This window comes from Salvelinus sp. IW2-2015, linkage group LG4q.1:29, assembly GCF_002910315.2.
Source record: "Salvelinus sp. IW2-2015 linkage group LG4q.1:29, ASM291031v2, whole genome shotgun sequence".
Taxonomy (NCBI): Eukaryota; Metazoa; Chordata; class Actinopteri; order Salmoniformes; family Salmonidae; genus Salvelinus; species Salvelinus sp. IW2-2015.
The window spans coordinates 11663110-11678796 of record NC_036842.1 but is presented as its reverse complement, the minus strand read 5'-3'; the positions used below and the strand labels follow the sequence as shown (position 1 = coordinate 11678796).

Here is a 15687-nt window from a genome sequence, read left to right as displayed (position 1 = left end):
CTTTTGTCGAACTCCAAGCGGGCTGTCATGTCCCTTTTTTACTGAGGAGTGGCTTCCGTCTGGCCACTCTACAATGCTTGATTGTTGTCCTTCTGGAAGGTTCTCCCATCTCCACCACTTTGGAGCGCTGTCAGAGTGACCATCAGGTTCTTGGTCACCTCCCAGACCAAGGCCCTTCTCCCCTGATTGCGCAGTTTGGCCGTGCTGCCAGCTCTAGGAAGTCTTGGTGGTTCCAAACTTCTTCCATTTAAGAATGATGGAGGCCACTGTGTTCTTGGGGACCTTCAATGCTGCAGAAATATCTTGGTAACCTTCCCCAGATCTGTGCCTCGACACAATCCTGTCTCCTCGCTCTACAGACAATTTCTTCGACCTCATGGCTTGGTTTTTGCTCTGACATGCACTGTCAACTGTGGGACCTTATATAGACAGGTGTGCCTTTCCAAATCATGTCCAATCAATTGAATTTACCACTGGTGGACTCCAATCCAAGTTGTAGAAACATCTCAAGGATGATCAATGGAAACAGGATGCACCTGAGCTCAATTCGAAGTCTCATAGCAAAGGGTCTGAATACTTACATAAATAAGGTATTTTGTTTTTAATTAATGTTGAACAATTTCTAAAAACCTGTTTCCACTTAGTCCTTATGGGGTATTGTGTGTAGATTGATGATGATTTTTTATTTATTTAAACCTTTTTAGAATAAGGCTGTAAAGTAACACAATGTGGAAAAATTCAAGGGGTCTGAATATGTTCCGAATACACTATGTTAATATTATGTGTCGTTTGAGCATCTGTGTGTTGGTTCATAAACCTCTACTTTCTCTCACTGTGTTCTCAGTACTGTTCGCACATGGGACCTGAACTCTAACAAGAAGCACAAGATGTGCTTCAAACCCCGCTCCCTGCAGGGGAAGAAAGTCACGCCCACATGTTGCACCTACAGCCGAGACGGGAAGCTGGTGGCAGCCGGCTGCCAGGACGGAACCATCCAGATCTGGGACAGGAMCCTCAGCGTGAGTCTCTCTGTCTCACGCGCTCACTCGCACACGCATAAACGACCACACGCACAAACAAACACACACACACTACCTCACCATTGTCTSACACTGGYTTACGCACACACTGTTAGTCACACATGAAGGACTCCGAGCAGGAGGCCAGGGGATGGGGTCAGAGTTCAAAAGGTCCCCAACACTAAGCAGGACCCAGCAGTAAATAAAGCCATAGGTGGGAAAGTGGCGTTTGTGTTTGATAAATAGCCTTAATTCAAACCATCCTGTCTGTTTTTTCCCATCTGTCTTGTATCTGGTGTGATATAGGATGAGGGCTGTGTGGTATGCGGATGGAGAGGTCTCTACGTGAGATGGTTGAATAAGAATGTGTCGTATGTTAGTGGGACAGATGGTTAGGTTTGATCCTCATTGCTGAGATGGAGGATTGTTGGTTGTTAGGCAGACATTTATTGTTTTCGGTCACTGGGGTTGGGGGTAACCGTTTACATTACCTCTAACCCCCCMAAAAAATAATATATGGGAAGGTATGCTGGTGTAGACTTTACAGTGAAGTGCTTTCTTACGAACCATTCCAACGATGCAGAGTTTATAAAATAATAATGCAAAATGAAATAGTGACTAACATGAGGAATAAAATGCACAATAATGGAGCTATATACAGTACAGGGAGTACCAGATCAATGTGCAGAGTTACAAGTAGATAATATGTCATGAAGGCAGGGTAAAGTGACTAGGCATCTGGATAGATAATAATTAGTAAAATAAAGAACAGAGTAGCAGCAGCAACTGATGAGTGTAAAAGTGTGGGTATGTATGTGTTTTTGTTGTCGGTATGCGTGTGTGTGTATAATGTGTTTGTGTGTGTATGTAGTGTTTGTGAATGTGGGAGGTTTTTGTGTAAGATGACAGTTCAGTGTGTGTGAGCAAGTGTAGTGTGTAAGTTGAAGTCGGAGTTTACATACACTTAGGTTGGAGTCATTAAAACTTGTTTTTCAACCACTCCACAATTTTCTGTAACAAACTATAGTTTTTGGCAAGTCGGTTAGGACATCTACTGTGTGCATGACACAAGTAGTTTTTCCAACAATTGTTTACAGACAGATTATTTAACTTATAATTCACTGTATCACAATTCAGTGGGTCAGAAGTTTACATACACTAAGATGACTGTGCATTTAAATAGCTTGGAAAATTCCAGAAAATTATGTCATGGCTTTAGAAGCTTCTGATAGTCTAATTGACATCATTTGAGTCAATTGGAAGTGTAAACTGTGGATGTATTTCGAGGCCTACCTTTCAAACTCAGTGCTCTCTGCTTGACATCATGGGAAAATCAAAAGAAATCAGCCAAGACCTCAGAAAAAAATTGTAGGCCTCCACCAGTCTGGTTCATCTTGGGAGCAATTTCCAAACACCTGAAGGTTCCACGTTCATCTGTACAAACAATAGTACGCAAGTATAAACACATGGGATCACGCAGCCGTCATACCGCTCAGAAAGGAGACGCGTTCTGTCTCCTAGAGATGTACATACTTTGGTGCGAAAAGTGCAAATCAATCCAGAACAACAGCAAAGGACCTTGTGAAGATGCTGGAGGAAACAGGTCCAAAAGTATCTATATCCACAGTAAAACGAGTTCTATATCGACATTACTGAAAGGCCGCTCAGCAAGGAAGCAGCCACTGCTCCAAAACACAGCAATAAAAAGCTAGACTAGGTTTGCAACTGCACATGGGGACAAAATCTTACTTTTTGGAGAAATGTCCTCTGGTCTGATTAAACAAAAATAGAACTGTTTGGCATAATGATCATCCTTATGTTTGGAGGAAAAGGGGGAGGCTTGCAAGCCAAAGAACACCATCCGAAGTGAAGCACGGGGTGGCAGCATCATGTTGTGAGGGTACTTTGCTAGTGCACGTCACAAATTAGATGGCATCACGAGGAAGGAAAATATGTGGATATATTGAAGCAGCATCTGAAGACATCAGTCAGGAAGATAAAGCTTGGTCACAAATGGGTCTTCCAAATTGACATTTTATTTTATTTATTTTTATTTCTCCTTATTTAACCTGGTAGGCTAGTTGAGAACAAGTTCTCATTTAACACTGCAACCTGGCCAAGATAAAGCAAAGCAGTGCGACACAAACAACAACACAGAGTTACTCATGGAATAAACAAACATACAGTCAATAATACAATAGAAAAGTATATGTACAGTGTGTGCAAATGAGGTGGGATAAGGGAGGTAAGGCAATAAATAGGCCATAGTGGCAAAATAATTACAATATAGCTATTAAACACTGGAGTGATAGATGTGCAGAAGATGAGTGTGCAAGTAGAGAAACGGGTGCAAAGGAGAAAAATAAATCAATAAATAACTGTATGGGGATGAGATAGTTGGATGGGCTATTTACAGATGGGGCTATTTACAGATGCAGTGATCTGGAGCTACTCTGACAGCTGGTGCTTAAAGCTAGTGAGGGAGATATGAGTCTCCAGCTTCAGTGTTTTTTGCAGTTCGTTCTAGTCATTGCAGAAGAGAACTGGAAGGAACGGCGGCCGAAGGAGGAATTGGCTTTGGGGGTGACCAGTGAAATATACCTGCTGGGTGCTGCTATGGTGACCAATGAGCTGAGATAAGGCGGGGCTTTACCTAGCAAAGACTGTTAAATGACCTGGAGCCAGTGGGTTTGGCGACGAATATGAAGCGAGGGCGCAGCCAACCGAGAAACATACAGGTCGCAGTGGTAGGTAGTATATGGGGCTTTGGTGACAAAATGGATGGCACTGTGATAGACTGCATCCAATTTGCTGAGTAGAGTGTTGGAGGCTATTTTTTAAATGACATTGCCGAAATCAAGGATCAGTAGGATAGTCCGTTTTACGAGGGTATGTTTGGCAGCATGAGTGAAGGATGCTTTGTTGCGAAATAGGAAGCTGATTCTAGGTTTAATTTTGAATTGGAGATGCTTAATGTGAGTCTGGAAGGAGAGTTTACAATCTAACCAGACACCTAGGTATTTGTAGTTGTCCACAAGTCAGAACCGTCCAGAGTAGTGCTGCTGGACGGGCTGGCAGGTGTGGGCAGCGATCAGTTGAAGAGCATGCATTTAGTTTTACTTGCATTTAAGAGCAGTTGGAGGCCACAGAAGGAGAGTTGTATGGCATTGAAGCTCGTCTGGAGGTTAGTTAACACAGTGTCCAAGGAATGGCCAGATGTATACAGAATGGTGTCGTCTGCGTAGAGGTGGATCAGAGAATCACCAGCAGCATGAGCGACATCATTGATGTATTCAGAGAAATGAGTCGGCCCGAGGCTTGAACCCTGTGGCACCCCCATCGAGACTACCAAGGGTTCGGACAACAGGCCCTCCGATTTGACACACTGAACTCTGTCTGAGAAGTAGTTGGTGAACCAGGTGAGGCAGTCATTTGAGAAACTAAGGCTGTTGAGTCTGCCGATAAGAATGTGGTGATTGACAGAGTCGAAAGCCTTGGCCAGGTCGATGAATACAGCTGCACAGTATTGTCTCTTATCAATGGCGGTTATGATATCGTTTAGGACCTTGAGCGTGGCTGAGGTGCACCCATGACCAGTTCGGAAACCTGATTGCATAGCGGAGAAGGTACGGTGGGATTYGAAATGGTCGGTGATCTGTTTCTTAACTTGGCTTTTGAAGACCTTATAAAGGCAGGGTAGGATAGATATAGGTCTGTAGCAGTATTGGTCTAGAGTGTCTCCCCCTTTTGAAGAGGGAGATGATCGCGGCAGCTTTCCAATCTTTGGGGATCTCAGACGATACGAAAGAGAGGTTGAACAGGCTAGTAATAGGGGTTGCAACGATTTTGGCGGATCATTTTAGAAAGAGAGGGTCCAGATTGTCTAGCCCAGCTGATTTGTAGGGGTCCAGATTTTGCAGCTCTTTCAGAACATCAGCTATCTGGATTTGGGTGAAGGAGAAATGGTGGAGGCTTGGGCAAGTTGCTGTGGAGGGTGCAGGGCTGTTGACCGGGGTAGGGGTAGCCAGCCAAAAATGCTTATTGAAATTCTCAATTATCGCAGATTTTTCGGTGACAGTGTATCCTAGCCTCAGTACAGTGGGCAGCTGGGAGGAGGTGCTCTTATTGTCCATGGACTTTTCAGTGTCCCAGAACTTTTTGGAGTTTGTGCTACAGGATGCAAATTTCTGTTTGAAAAAGCTAGCTTTTGCTTTCCTAACTGCCTGTGTATATTGGTTCCTAACTTCCCTGAAAAGTTGCATATCGTGGGGGCTATTTGATGTTAATGCAGTATGCCACAAGATGTTTTTGTGCTGGTCAAGGGCAGTCARGTCTGGAGTGAACCAAGGGCTATATCTGTTCCTGGTTCTTTTTTTGAACGGGGCATGCTTATTTAAGATTGTGAGGAAAGCACTTTTAAAGAATAACCAGGCATCCTCTAGTGACGGAATGAGGTTAATATCCTTCCAGGATACCCGGGCCAGGTCGATTAGAAAGGCCTGCTCGCTGAAGTGTTTTAGGGAGCGTTTGACAGTGATGAGGGGTGGTCGTTTGACTGCCGACCCATTACGGACGCAGGCAATGAGGCAGTGATCGCTGAGATCCTGGTTGAAGACAGCAGAGGTGTATTTGGAGGKYAGGTTGGTTAGGATGATATCTATGAGGGTGCCAGAGTTTAAGGATTTGGGGTTGTACCTGGTAGGTTCATTGATAATTTTTGTGAGATTGAGGGCATCAAGCTTAGACTGTAGGATGGCCAGGGTGTTAAGCATGTCCCAGTTTAGGTCACCTATTTTCACGAGCTCTGGAGATAGATGGGGGCAGTCAATTCACATATGGTGTCCAGGGCATAGCTGGGGGCAGAAGGTGTTCTATAGCAAGCGGCAGCGGTGAGAGACTTGTTTCTGTAAAGGTGGATTTTTAAAAGTAGAAGCTCAAATTGTTTGTGCACAGACCTGGATAGTAAGACAGAACTCTGCAGGCTATCTCTGCAGTAGATTGCAACTCCGCCCCCTTTGGCAGTTCTATCTTGTCGGAAAATGTTATAGTTAGGGATGGAAATTTCAGGGTTTTTGGTGGACTTCCTAAGCCAGGATTCAGACACGGCTAGGACATCCGAGGTGGCAGTGTGCTAAAACAGTGAATAAAACAAACTTAGGGAGGAGGCTTCCAATGTTAACATGCATGAAACCAAGGCTTTTACGGTTACAGAAGTCAACAAATGATAGCGCCTGGGGAATGGGAGGGGAGCTAGGCACTGCAGGGCCTGGATTAACCTCTACATCACCAGATGAACAGAGGAGGAGTAGGATAAGGGTACGATTAAAGGCTATAAGAACTGGTCGTCTAGTATGTTCGGAACAGAGAGTAAAAGGAGCAGGTTTCTGGGACAGTAGAATAGGTTCAAGGCATAATGTACAGACCARGGTATGGTAGGATGTGAGTACAGTGGAGGTAAACCTATGCATTAAGTGCCGATGAGAGAGATATTGTCTCTAGAAACATAATTTAAACCAGGTGAGGTCACCGCATGTGTGGGAGGTGGAACTAAAGGGTTAACTAAGGAGTATTGAGCAGGGCTAGTGGCTCTACAGTGAAATAAAGTAATAATTACTAACCAAAACAGCAATGGACAAGGCATATTGACATTAGGGAGAGGCATGCGTAGCTGAGTGATCATAGGGTCAAATGAGTAGCTGGACGGGCTGGAGACACGGCGATTCAGACAGCTAGCGGGCCGGGGCTAGCAAGCTAGCAGAAGGGCCTTAGAGGGACGTCGCAACGTTTGAAGTCTGTTGTAGCCCCCTCTTGCTGTTACATCGGCAGACCAGTCGTCATGGATCAGCAGGGCTCAGTGTGGTTAAAGGGTCCAGGCCAATTGGCAAAATAGGTATAGTGGCCAAAGGATTTGTCCAATGGGCCTCTTCAGCTAACAGTTCGATAGGCTCTAGACAGCTAGCGGGCTAGCAGATGGGCATTCAGGGGACGTCGCGTCGGAGGAGCCAGTTGAAAAACCCACTCGGGCGAATTACGTCGGTAGTCCAGTCGTGATGGGTCGTCGGGGCTCCGTGTCGGCAGTAAAAGGGGTCTAGGACAATTGGCAAAATAAGTATTGTAGCCCAAGTGGCTGATGGACCTCTCGGCTAGCCGGGAGATGGGCCTAGCAGGGGCTAGCTCCAGGCTAATTGGTAATCAATGATCCCAAGCATACTTCCAAAGTTGTGGCAAAATGGCTTAAGGACAACAAAGTCAAGGTATTGGAGTGGCCATCACAAAGCCCTGACCTCAATCCTATAGGAAATCTGTTGGCAGAACTGAAAAAGCATGTGCGAGCAAGGAGAGCTACAAACCTGACTCAGTTACACCAGCTCTGTCAGGAGGAATGGGCCAAAATTCACCCAACTTATTGTGGGAAGCTTGTGGAAGGCTACCCGAAACATTTGACCCAAGTTAAACAATTTAAAGGCAATGCTACCAAATACTAATTGAGTGTATGTAAACTTCTGACCCACTGGGAATGTGATGAAATAAATAAATGCTGAAATAAATCATTCGCTCTACTATTATTCTGACATTTCACGTTCTTAAAATAAAGTGGTGATCCTAACTGACCTGAGACAGGGATTAAATGTCAGGAATTGTGAAAAACTGAGTTTAAATGTATTTGGCTAAGGTGTATGTAAACTTCAGACTTCAACTGTATATGATGTGTAATTAATTATTGGTATGGCATGTTCAATAGAAACATTTTTTTTTTTTWAACGACGCGTTTCGGCTGCATGGCCTTCGTCAGGGAGTACAAAAAAAATAATACAATGTCCTCTTTTGAACAGCTTTTCCAATTAGCCCTAATTGGAAGAGGGAGTGGTTACAAAATTGATTGGACACACCTAGTAAGCAATACTATACACATTAAAAGGTGAAATACTGTAGCTATGTTATCATAAACATACAACTCCAAGCTAGAAGTATCAGAACACTTAGAAAGGTAGTTCTAACCTTAAATATGACTGGGAGAAGTGTCAAGAATAAGACAGCAATATATTCCATAGTACACTAGAACACAGCAAAAAATGAACAACAACAGTCTAAACATAGCTGAGGGCAATTGAGCAAAATGTCCACTAGATGACAGCAAATTGACCCATCACGACCCTACAGGAAGGGTGAGAAATCCATATCTTCATTTAAACCAGGGTATTTAGTGGYCTGTAGTTTGTAAATCCCAAAACTTTCCCTTTGGTTTAACTGTTTAAGACGGTCCCCTTTTCTAATAGAGGCGGGAATATGATCAATAACCATAGCTTGTAGGGAGGCAGGGTTGCCATGGTGTAAGGAYTTGTAGTGCCTTGCCATGGGGTAGTCTTCATTGCCTACCCGTATGGCGTACTTGTGTTCCGCTAAGCGATCTTGAAGGCGTCTCTTTGTCCGTCCAATGTAGAATACCTTGCACTGTGGACATTCCAATCTATAGATGACATGAGTGGTTTTGCAGTTAATGAAATGCTTGACGTAATACTCCATTTTGGAAGCTGTGTCAACAAAATACTTCTTCTCTGCAATATTTCTGCAATGGTTGCAATGGTTACATTTAAAAGAGCCCTTGGGTTTGTGGTCAAGCCAAGTTTTTTGAGAGTCACCCGGAAGATAACTGTGGACTAATTTGTCATTTAGGGTAGGACATCTTAAAGCTTATGACTGGTGGTTCAGGAAAGACTTGGCGTAGTAGCGTATCACTTTGGATGATTCCCCAATTATTTTTAATGATTCTTTGAATGTTCTCTGCTTCAGTGCTGTGTTTTGTAACAAAATACATTCTCTCTGATGTATCACGAGGCACTCCTCTTCGCAACAAGTCAAGTAATCCAGCCCTTATACCTGCATCTTTCAGGACCTGAACGCTGTAGCCCCGATTCAAGAAGCGATTCTCCCATTCAGCAGATTTGACACTAGTCTGTTTCCTGGTCGCAAATTCTGCGGACTCTTTGGAATTGGCCATATGGAATATTCTCTTTTAGCCTTTTGGGGTGAAAGCTGTCTGCCCTCAGAATGGTATTCCCATCTGTAGGCTTCCTAAAGATTGATGTGTGCAAACAACCTTTGTCATTTTTTACTAATGTCGAGGTCCAAAAAATGAATGTTATCCATGCTGTACTCCATAGTTAGTTTGATGTTAGGGTTAATGCTGTTAAGGTATTGGTGGAGGAAATAAGTTTATCTTCTGAGCCGGACCAAAACAGGCAAACATCATCAATTTAGCGTCCCCACCATATAATCCGGTCAAAGAAATGGTTATTAGAAGGATCCAAAATGAAGTTATTTTCCCATTGTCCTCCTTTCTTTTTGATGACCAATTTACCCCTTTTACCAAAGAGCACCTTTTATCTACCAAAATGTACTATTGTGTACCTTAGTAGCGCTTCCCTTCCTCCTCTTTCTACTGTATATGATGTGTATTTAAATTCTAGTGAGTGTGCGTAGGGTCTGTGCAAGATAGTCAATGCAGATTGTTTGGGTACCTTTAATTGACTATTTAGCAGTCTTATGGCTTGGGGGTAGAAGCTGTCTYGGAGCCTGTTGGTCCGAGAGCCAATACTCCGGGTATTGTTTGCTGGACGGTATCAGAGTGAACAGGCTGGAGTCTTTGGCATATTTTCCGGCCTTCCTCTGACACTGCCTGATATAGAGGTCCAGGATGCCAGGGAGCTCGGCCCCAGAGATGTACTGGGTTGTGAGCACCACCCTTTGTAGCGCTTTGCAGTCAAGGGCGGTGCATTGCCATACGAAGCGGTGATGCAGCCAGTCAAGATGCTCTCAATGGTTCAGCTGTATAACTTTTTGAGGATCTGAGGGCCCATGCAAAATCTTTTCAGCCTCCTCAGGGGGGAGAGGCACAGCCGTGCCCTTTTCATGACTGTGCGKGGGTGTGTGGTCCATGTAAAGTCCTTAGTGATGTGGACGGCAAGAAACTTGACGCTCTCGACCCGCTCCACAACAGCCCCGTCGATGTGGATGGGAGCGTGTTCTCACTTCTTTCTCCTATAGTCCTCGAATGGCTCCTTGGTTAAAGGGGAGGTATGCTGGTCTAGGTTAAAGGGGTGGTCTGCTGCTTTAAATTCCAGGTAGAAGATAATGGACYCTAACAGATACTAATGTAGTTGGTGCTGTATATTAACTAATATACATGGGTTCTAATTTGAAACATTCTTTGTTAGTTTGCAATTGTACAATTTATGCTCCCTGCATATTAAAACCACAAAGACTGCCGGAAAGCCCCGAACACAAGATTGTAATTTCTATGAGTCACACGGTGGAGGAACTTAAAAATCTAGTTCACTTATTTTTCTAGCGAGAAAGAAATAGCCACAAATTCATTCAGAAATGGAGGAAGAGGATAGCTAGCTATAGCAAGCTAACATTAGCATTTGCCTCTTCAACAAGAAGCAACTGTGACAACATTGATCATAAGATCCAAAAATAAACTTTCCCATTGAGCAAAATCCACCCCTCCAAGCGTCAAGCGTCAAATTTCAGTTTAGCCCACACTCGGCAGGCTATGTAGAAAACTCCCCCGGAGCCACAGAAATACCGAATTACCGCAACGCGCAGCCCCCAAAAACACCTTGAAAACTTGCTTTATACAGTAACAGTGACCACCATCGCGGCCAAAGCTACGTTTTCCCTTAAGATTGTACTGTTTATAGTATGACAGCATCAGTAGTTAGCTATGAAGAGCTGGCAGACATGTTTACATTTGGTTCATTTTATTTGTGTTATTTACATGGAGGACGTGAGCTGAATGCGCTCGCTAACATTAGCAGAGAGGTAGCAAGTTAGCTCTTTGACTTTTACTTACCTGATTGACTTCCATTCTGACTGAAACCCATGATAATGCTCGGTCTTTGCTGGTGCTGCTGGCTGTTTGAGATGCTTTAGAAGTGACATTGATGGTAGGGACAGCATCCACTTTGAGAAGCAACTTCTTGCTGAAGCACTCTTTCCAAGCACTCTTTCCAATTTGCATTACCCTGCAAATTGACGAGTAGACGCCCAATTCGCCTTACTCATTCTCACAAATGTCCCAAATTTTTACAAATATCAGATTTTGGTAACACTTACTGATTTGTGCTTGTGGCCAAAACCACATTAACCTAGTGCAAGTGAGGGCATTTCAAATAATTGTTCTATTTTAGATAGTGTGACGATGACCACGGGGCATTGTGGGATTTCTTCTGAAGTTAGAGCTGATTTGGGGAGAACCTCAAGCCCAGCTTTTAGAACAACTTAATTTAATAACAATTTGATTTAAGAGTTTGTAATTTGGGAATGTTTTCTTGGGGGGGGGGGGGATCTAAGTTACTACTATATGCGTTTCTGGCATTGAGAAATAAGTGCTACACCTGGGGTGAATTCCTAGAGTGATAATGTCACATTCGAGGGTTCAACTAATGGTGTGAACAGCTTGGCGGAGAGGATGCTGTGAATTACTAGCTAGATGGAGGATGCTTCCACTGAAACAGTAAATCAACTCATAGCTTAGTAGACTTGCTATACAACTCTATTTGGGTGGCCCTAGAGTTTCGCCTAATGTTATTCATGGCGAACTGAATTTTCGAGTGCATGTGAACTGCACAACAACAGAAGAGTAACGTATTCCACCTGGGGTTTTAACCTCAGAAATATCCTGCATGTTTTGGTCAACAGTCCACTATTACACAATACTGCTGCCTGATTCTGACATAACTCAGCCGTGGCTGTAGTAAAGTATATAACCTAAGCGAAGCTCCACAGGCTATCCGTTATCCTGAACCTAGCCCAGTGAAAAATAGCCAGTGATGTAATAAGAGTCTGTCTGTGGTGGGGTGTGATGATTGAGTGGGCAGACATGGAGGTTGCTGGGAGGCCTAATCAAATCCACTCTCTTCTGTACTTTTCCACTATTACTTAATTAAGTAATCAAAGTGTGCATTCCATCCATCTCTCTGATCCCGACTGCACGGTTAATTGTGTATTTTGGATCCTGGGAAGCGTTCTTCACATTTGCCTGGCTGTTCAGTTTTTCTCTGGAGATACGTGACAAAGCATCACAGTTAGGACCTTATAAAATCTGCAATGCGGAGAACGCGGACGGAATCACATTAAAACGAAATTCAACAATATTCAAATATTTATTGAACTTAGTAGGGAATCAACTAAATGTCTTAAAAATTAATACATTTGTCCAAGTTTGTCATAAGACATGAACAGAACGCATCAGTGATTCGTATTTCCTGCGACTTTCTAAAGAGGCAACAAGCATGCCCCTGTCTGTGTGTGGTGTGCACGTCTACCACTATTTGTAGCCGTTAGCGATGATGCAAATGAAAACAGTCTTCTGGTAGATGGAAAGGCTTTCCCAAAAACCTTMTCATTTAAATATGAACTACAAAGTAGCCTATGCTTACCTGGCAGAAGGATATAAATATTATTTGAATCAATCCAGTAGGTGTTTGTTTGTGCTCTACAAAAACACTGCTAAACAGCCTCTTGCTAGGTGCCCACTGGAATTAAAGGGTAACTACACCCAAAAGTAATTTTTTATATATTTCCCCAGACCTCAAAAGTGGTCTCCTAATGTCGTTTAAGCATTGTTTGTCTATTAAAAAGGTGTGATTTTGAGAGCGAAAACCTGAAAAAACAGGGGGAAACAGAAACTGATGAAATGGAATTTGGGAGATCAAACTGAATCAGGCAAAAAATACAACAGATTTTATAGAGCCCTTCACAGTGGATGAAAATGACCAGCATTCAGCWCTTGGGTATGTCTCAATCTGCTTCAGTCGAGTGTCTGTCATGGAGTAGAATTTCCTGCCTGGCTACAGACTGAGGAGAAACAGGCCTTTTTTTCCCGGCTCAGACGGTCAGTCACATCTTCACTTCTCYTCTTCCCGGACTCCATGTCCTGCCCGACTGTCTACCCATGATCCTACCTGCGTGGGGGCTTTTGCGGCCGGTGGGTGACACGTCTCTGGTCTGTGTTGGGGTGGTGGGAAGAAATGACACGCCGCAGCTTCCTGTGGAGGGATCAGTGGAGAGAGCAGGTTTGGCAGTCTATCGCTCACAGCCTCACTTACAGCTGTCACAGACAGACCTGACCCCCGAGAGGGGGGAAAGAGAGAGAGGGGGAGAGAGAGCACTCGGGACCTGGCAAGAGGCCTACTGAGGCAGTCTCTTTAAGTTTGAGGAGGTGTCAGAATGTCMGGACATCACTCCAGTTTGATTTCCTCCTAGTTATGTCCATTTCCTTAGTGTTTGTTGCCAGGTTTCACAAGTCTTGTTATCCCACTAGAGTAGACTATTCACAAGGTACTCTAGTATCCAAGGCTCAAACTGGACTTTCATCATCTCTTTATTTATTCTTCCCATGTTAGCTTTTGCTTTGTTTTACCCCTTCTATTTACGCTTAACCAAAACAAAATCAGGACAACATTAATCCAAATGTTGACCGTCATTCATGCTCGTCTGCCTTGCTAACAGCTAAATCCTGCACACTTGTAATTGGCTTAAGGAATGTTAGGAGATGATACTGAGCATATGGGTTTTCCCTTACACCTCCAGCAGCTCCCCCGATCCCTCCGTTCCGCTGAGGACCTTTCTGTGGACAGGGTTGAGTAGCTCGATGTGTGTGAATAGATGTGTGTGTGACGTGACTGTTACTTAGTGTGAGGGKACGTCTGTGAGACAGTGACAGGCAGGCCTGATATCTGCAGGCTCTCTGTGCAGTGAGTCGGGAAACAGGGCTCAGACAGATGACGGTATTTGTTTAGAGATTATAACATCTTATATTCACAAATGTAACAGTACTTTTTTTGTATTATTACGATCCATGAACCTTTTGATTTTATCTGTAGCAGGCATGCTTTCAGTTTCACATTTGGTCACTACTAGTAGACATTTTCTCACTCACTTTCTCTCGCCTGCCAGAGAGTCTGTGAGTTGAGTGATGCTAGTGAGTTTTCTGTTGCTAGATTCCTGTCCTGCCAGCCCTAACAGAGCCCAGAGACTTGCCCCCCCCCCCCCATGGCTATAACAGCAGGCTCAGAGAGATTGAGTAAAAGCTCTCTAATTTATTACTGGTTCTTCTCCCAGACTAAATATTTACCCAGCATCCCATAGCAGCTTACAATAATACTGTGTGTTCCCTGGCCACCTGGGCTGGAGGGGCAAGTTTTCACTGAATGCCCTTTACCGCTAGGACAGGACATGTTTGTGATTTAAATAGAGGACCCCAGAAAACATTATGACAAAATGTAATCAATTTGACTCTTATCACTCTCATAGATTTAGACCCACTTCCTAGCAACTCACTGCTGATGCCCTTCCACTGCTACTCCTCTTCACTCTGAAGAGGTTAGGATCAAGTCCATCTCTTGCCGTATCACTTCTATTACTCATGGGCAGAAAATGTCGACAGACAATATCAATTATCCAGCCGACCTTGATCTAGTGCTCGGACCGAAGAAGGATTATTGAGGATGACAGATCAGGCTCCTGAACCCTGACGTGGGATTGATTGATCCTGTGATGGGAGTCAAGAAGCTCTCAGCCTTGCTGCTGTAGGGTAGGCAGTGATTGCGTGGCTTGCTGTTATTACTGCATTTGTGCCAGAATCACCCAGTTTCATGTCCAGGGTTGCCAGGTAATGTGCAGTGGTACTTTAGGGTGCTGCTGGGARGCCTTTCACACTAAGAATGGATGACGTACGGGTGAAAGCGGTGCGCAGAGACGCTGGCCTCGGTTCCAGAACATTCCCACAGAGACGTACGGAATGTTATGTCGTCAGTGTTCTCCTCCAAGCCCTCCAGAGGACAAAGTGCGTCCACTCGAGGGGTGGTTTCAATCAAGCAGTGGTCAGTGTTAGTGTAGTACAGAGCCGTTACGAAACGTCTGTGCGAAGTTCTGCACACCATAATGAGGAGGAACATACAGTCCTTTGTGATATTAATGTGTTCAATCCATACTGTTCATATGCATTGTGACGGCATGAAGTCACATTAGGTGATAAACCTCCGTCTTGTTTTTATTCTAATCACACACTGTATACCTGCCTGGGTAAATGGACCAGAGCTGGCCAACACATCATTTGCAGTCACCGGTCTAATGGGGACCTCAACGCAGCAGCAATGTGACTCTGCACAGTGTCACTGTAAACCAGTAAATCCCGGGGCCATAAAAGATAGGGCCAGGGACATTGGCTAGGAACTGCCTGCAGAGGTCTAAAAACACAGGCCCAATGAAAATGTTTCAAGGAGAAGCCCAGGCCGTGACAGAAAGCTGGAGCAGCTACTCAGCGTGCTTTACGAGCCTGTCTTCAGGGAACCCTTTGGAGTGTGAACAAACTGCCACAGCTGGGCCTGTCTGGCTGAATGCATCCTGCCTCCTACAGACACAATACCACAATACCACAGCATCTATCACAGCTGGGCCTGTCTGGCTGGCTGAATGCATCCTGCNATCACAGCTGGGCCTGTCTGGCTGGCTGAATGCATCCTGCCTCCTACAGACACAATACCACAATACCACAGCATCCATCACAGCTGGGCCTGTCTGGCTGGCTGAATGCATCCTGCCTCCTACAGACACAATACCACAATACCACAGCATCCATCACAGCTGGGCCTGTCTGGCT

General features: G+C 44.4%; 1 protein-coding gene across 1 annotated transcript in view; it reads left to right on the top strand.

Annotated features, from left to right (window-relative positions):
- The window catches only part of LOC111961442 (WD repeat-containing protein 70-like), an 88022-nt gene that overhangs the window by 35755 nt on the left and 36580 nt on the right, over window positions 1–15687 (top strand). Inside the window, 1 exon segment of the mRNA XM_023983710.2 lies at window positions 845–1019. Within this exon segment, the coding sequence (XP_023839478.1) occupies window positions 845–1019 (175 nt within the window).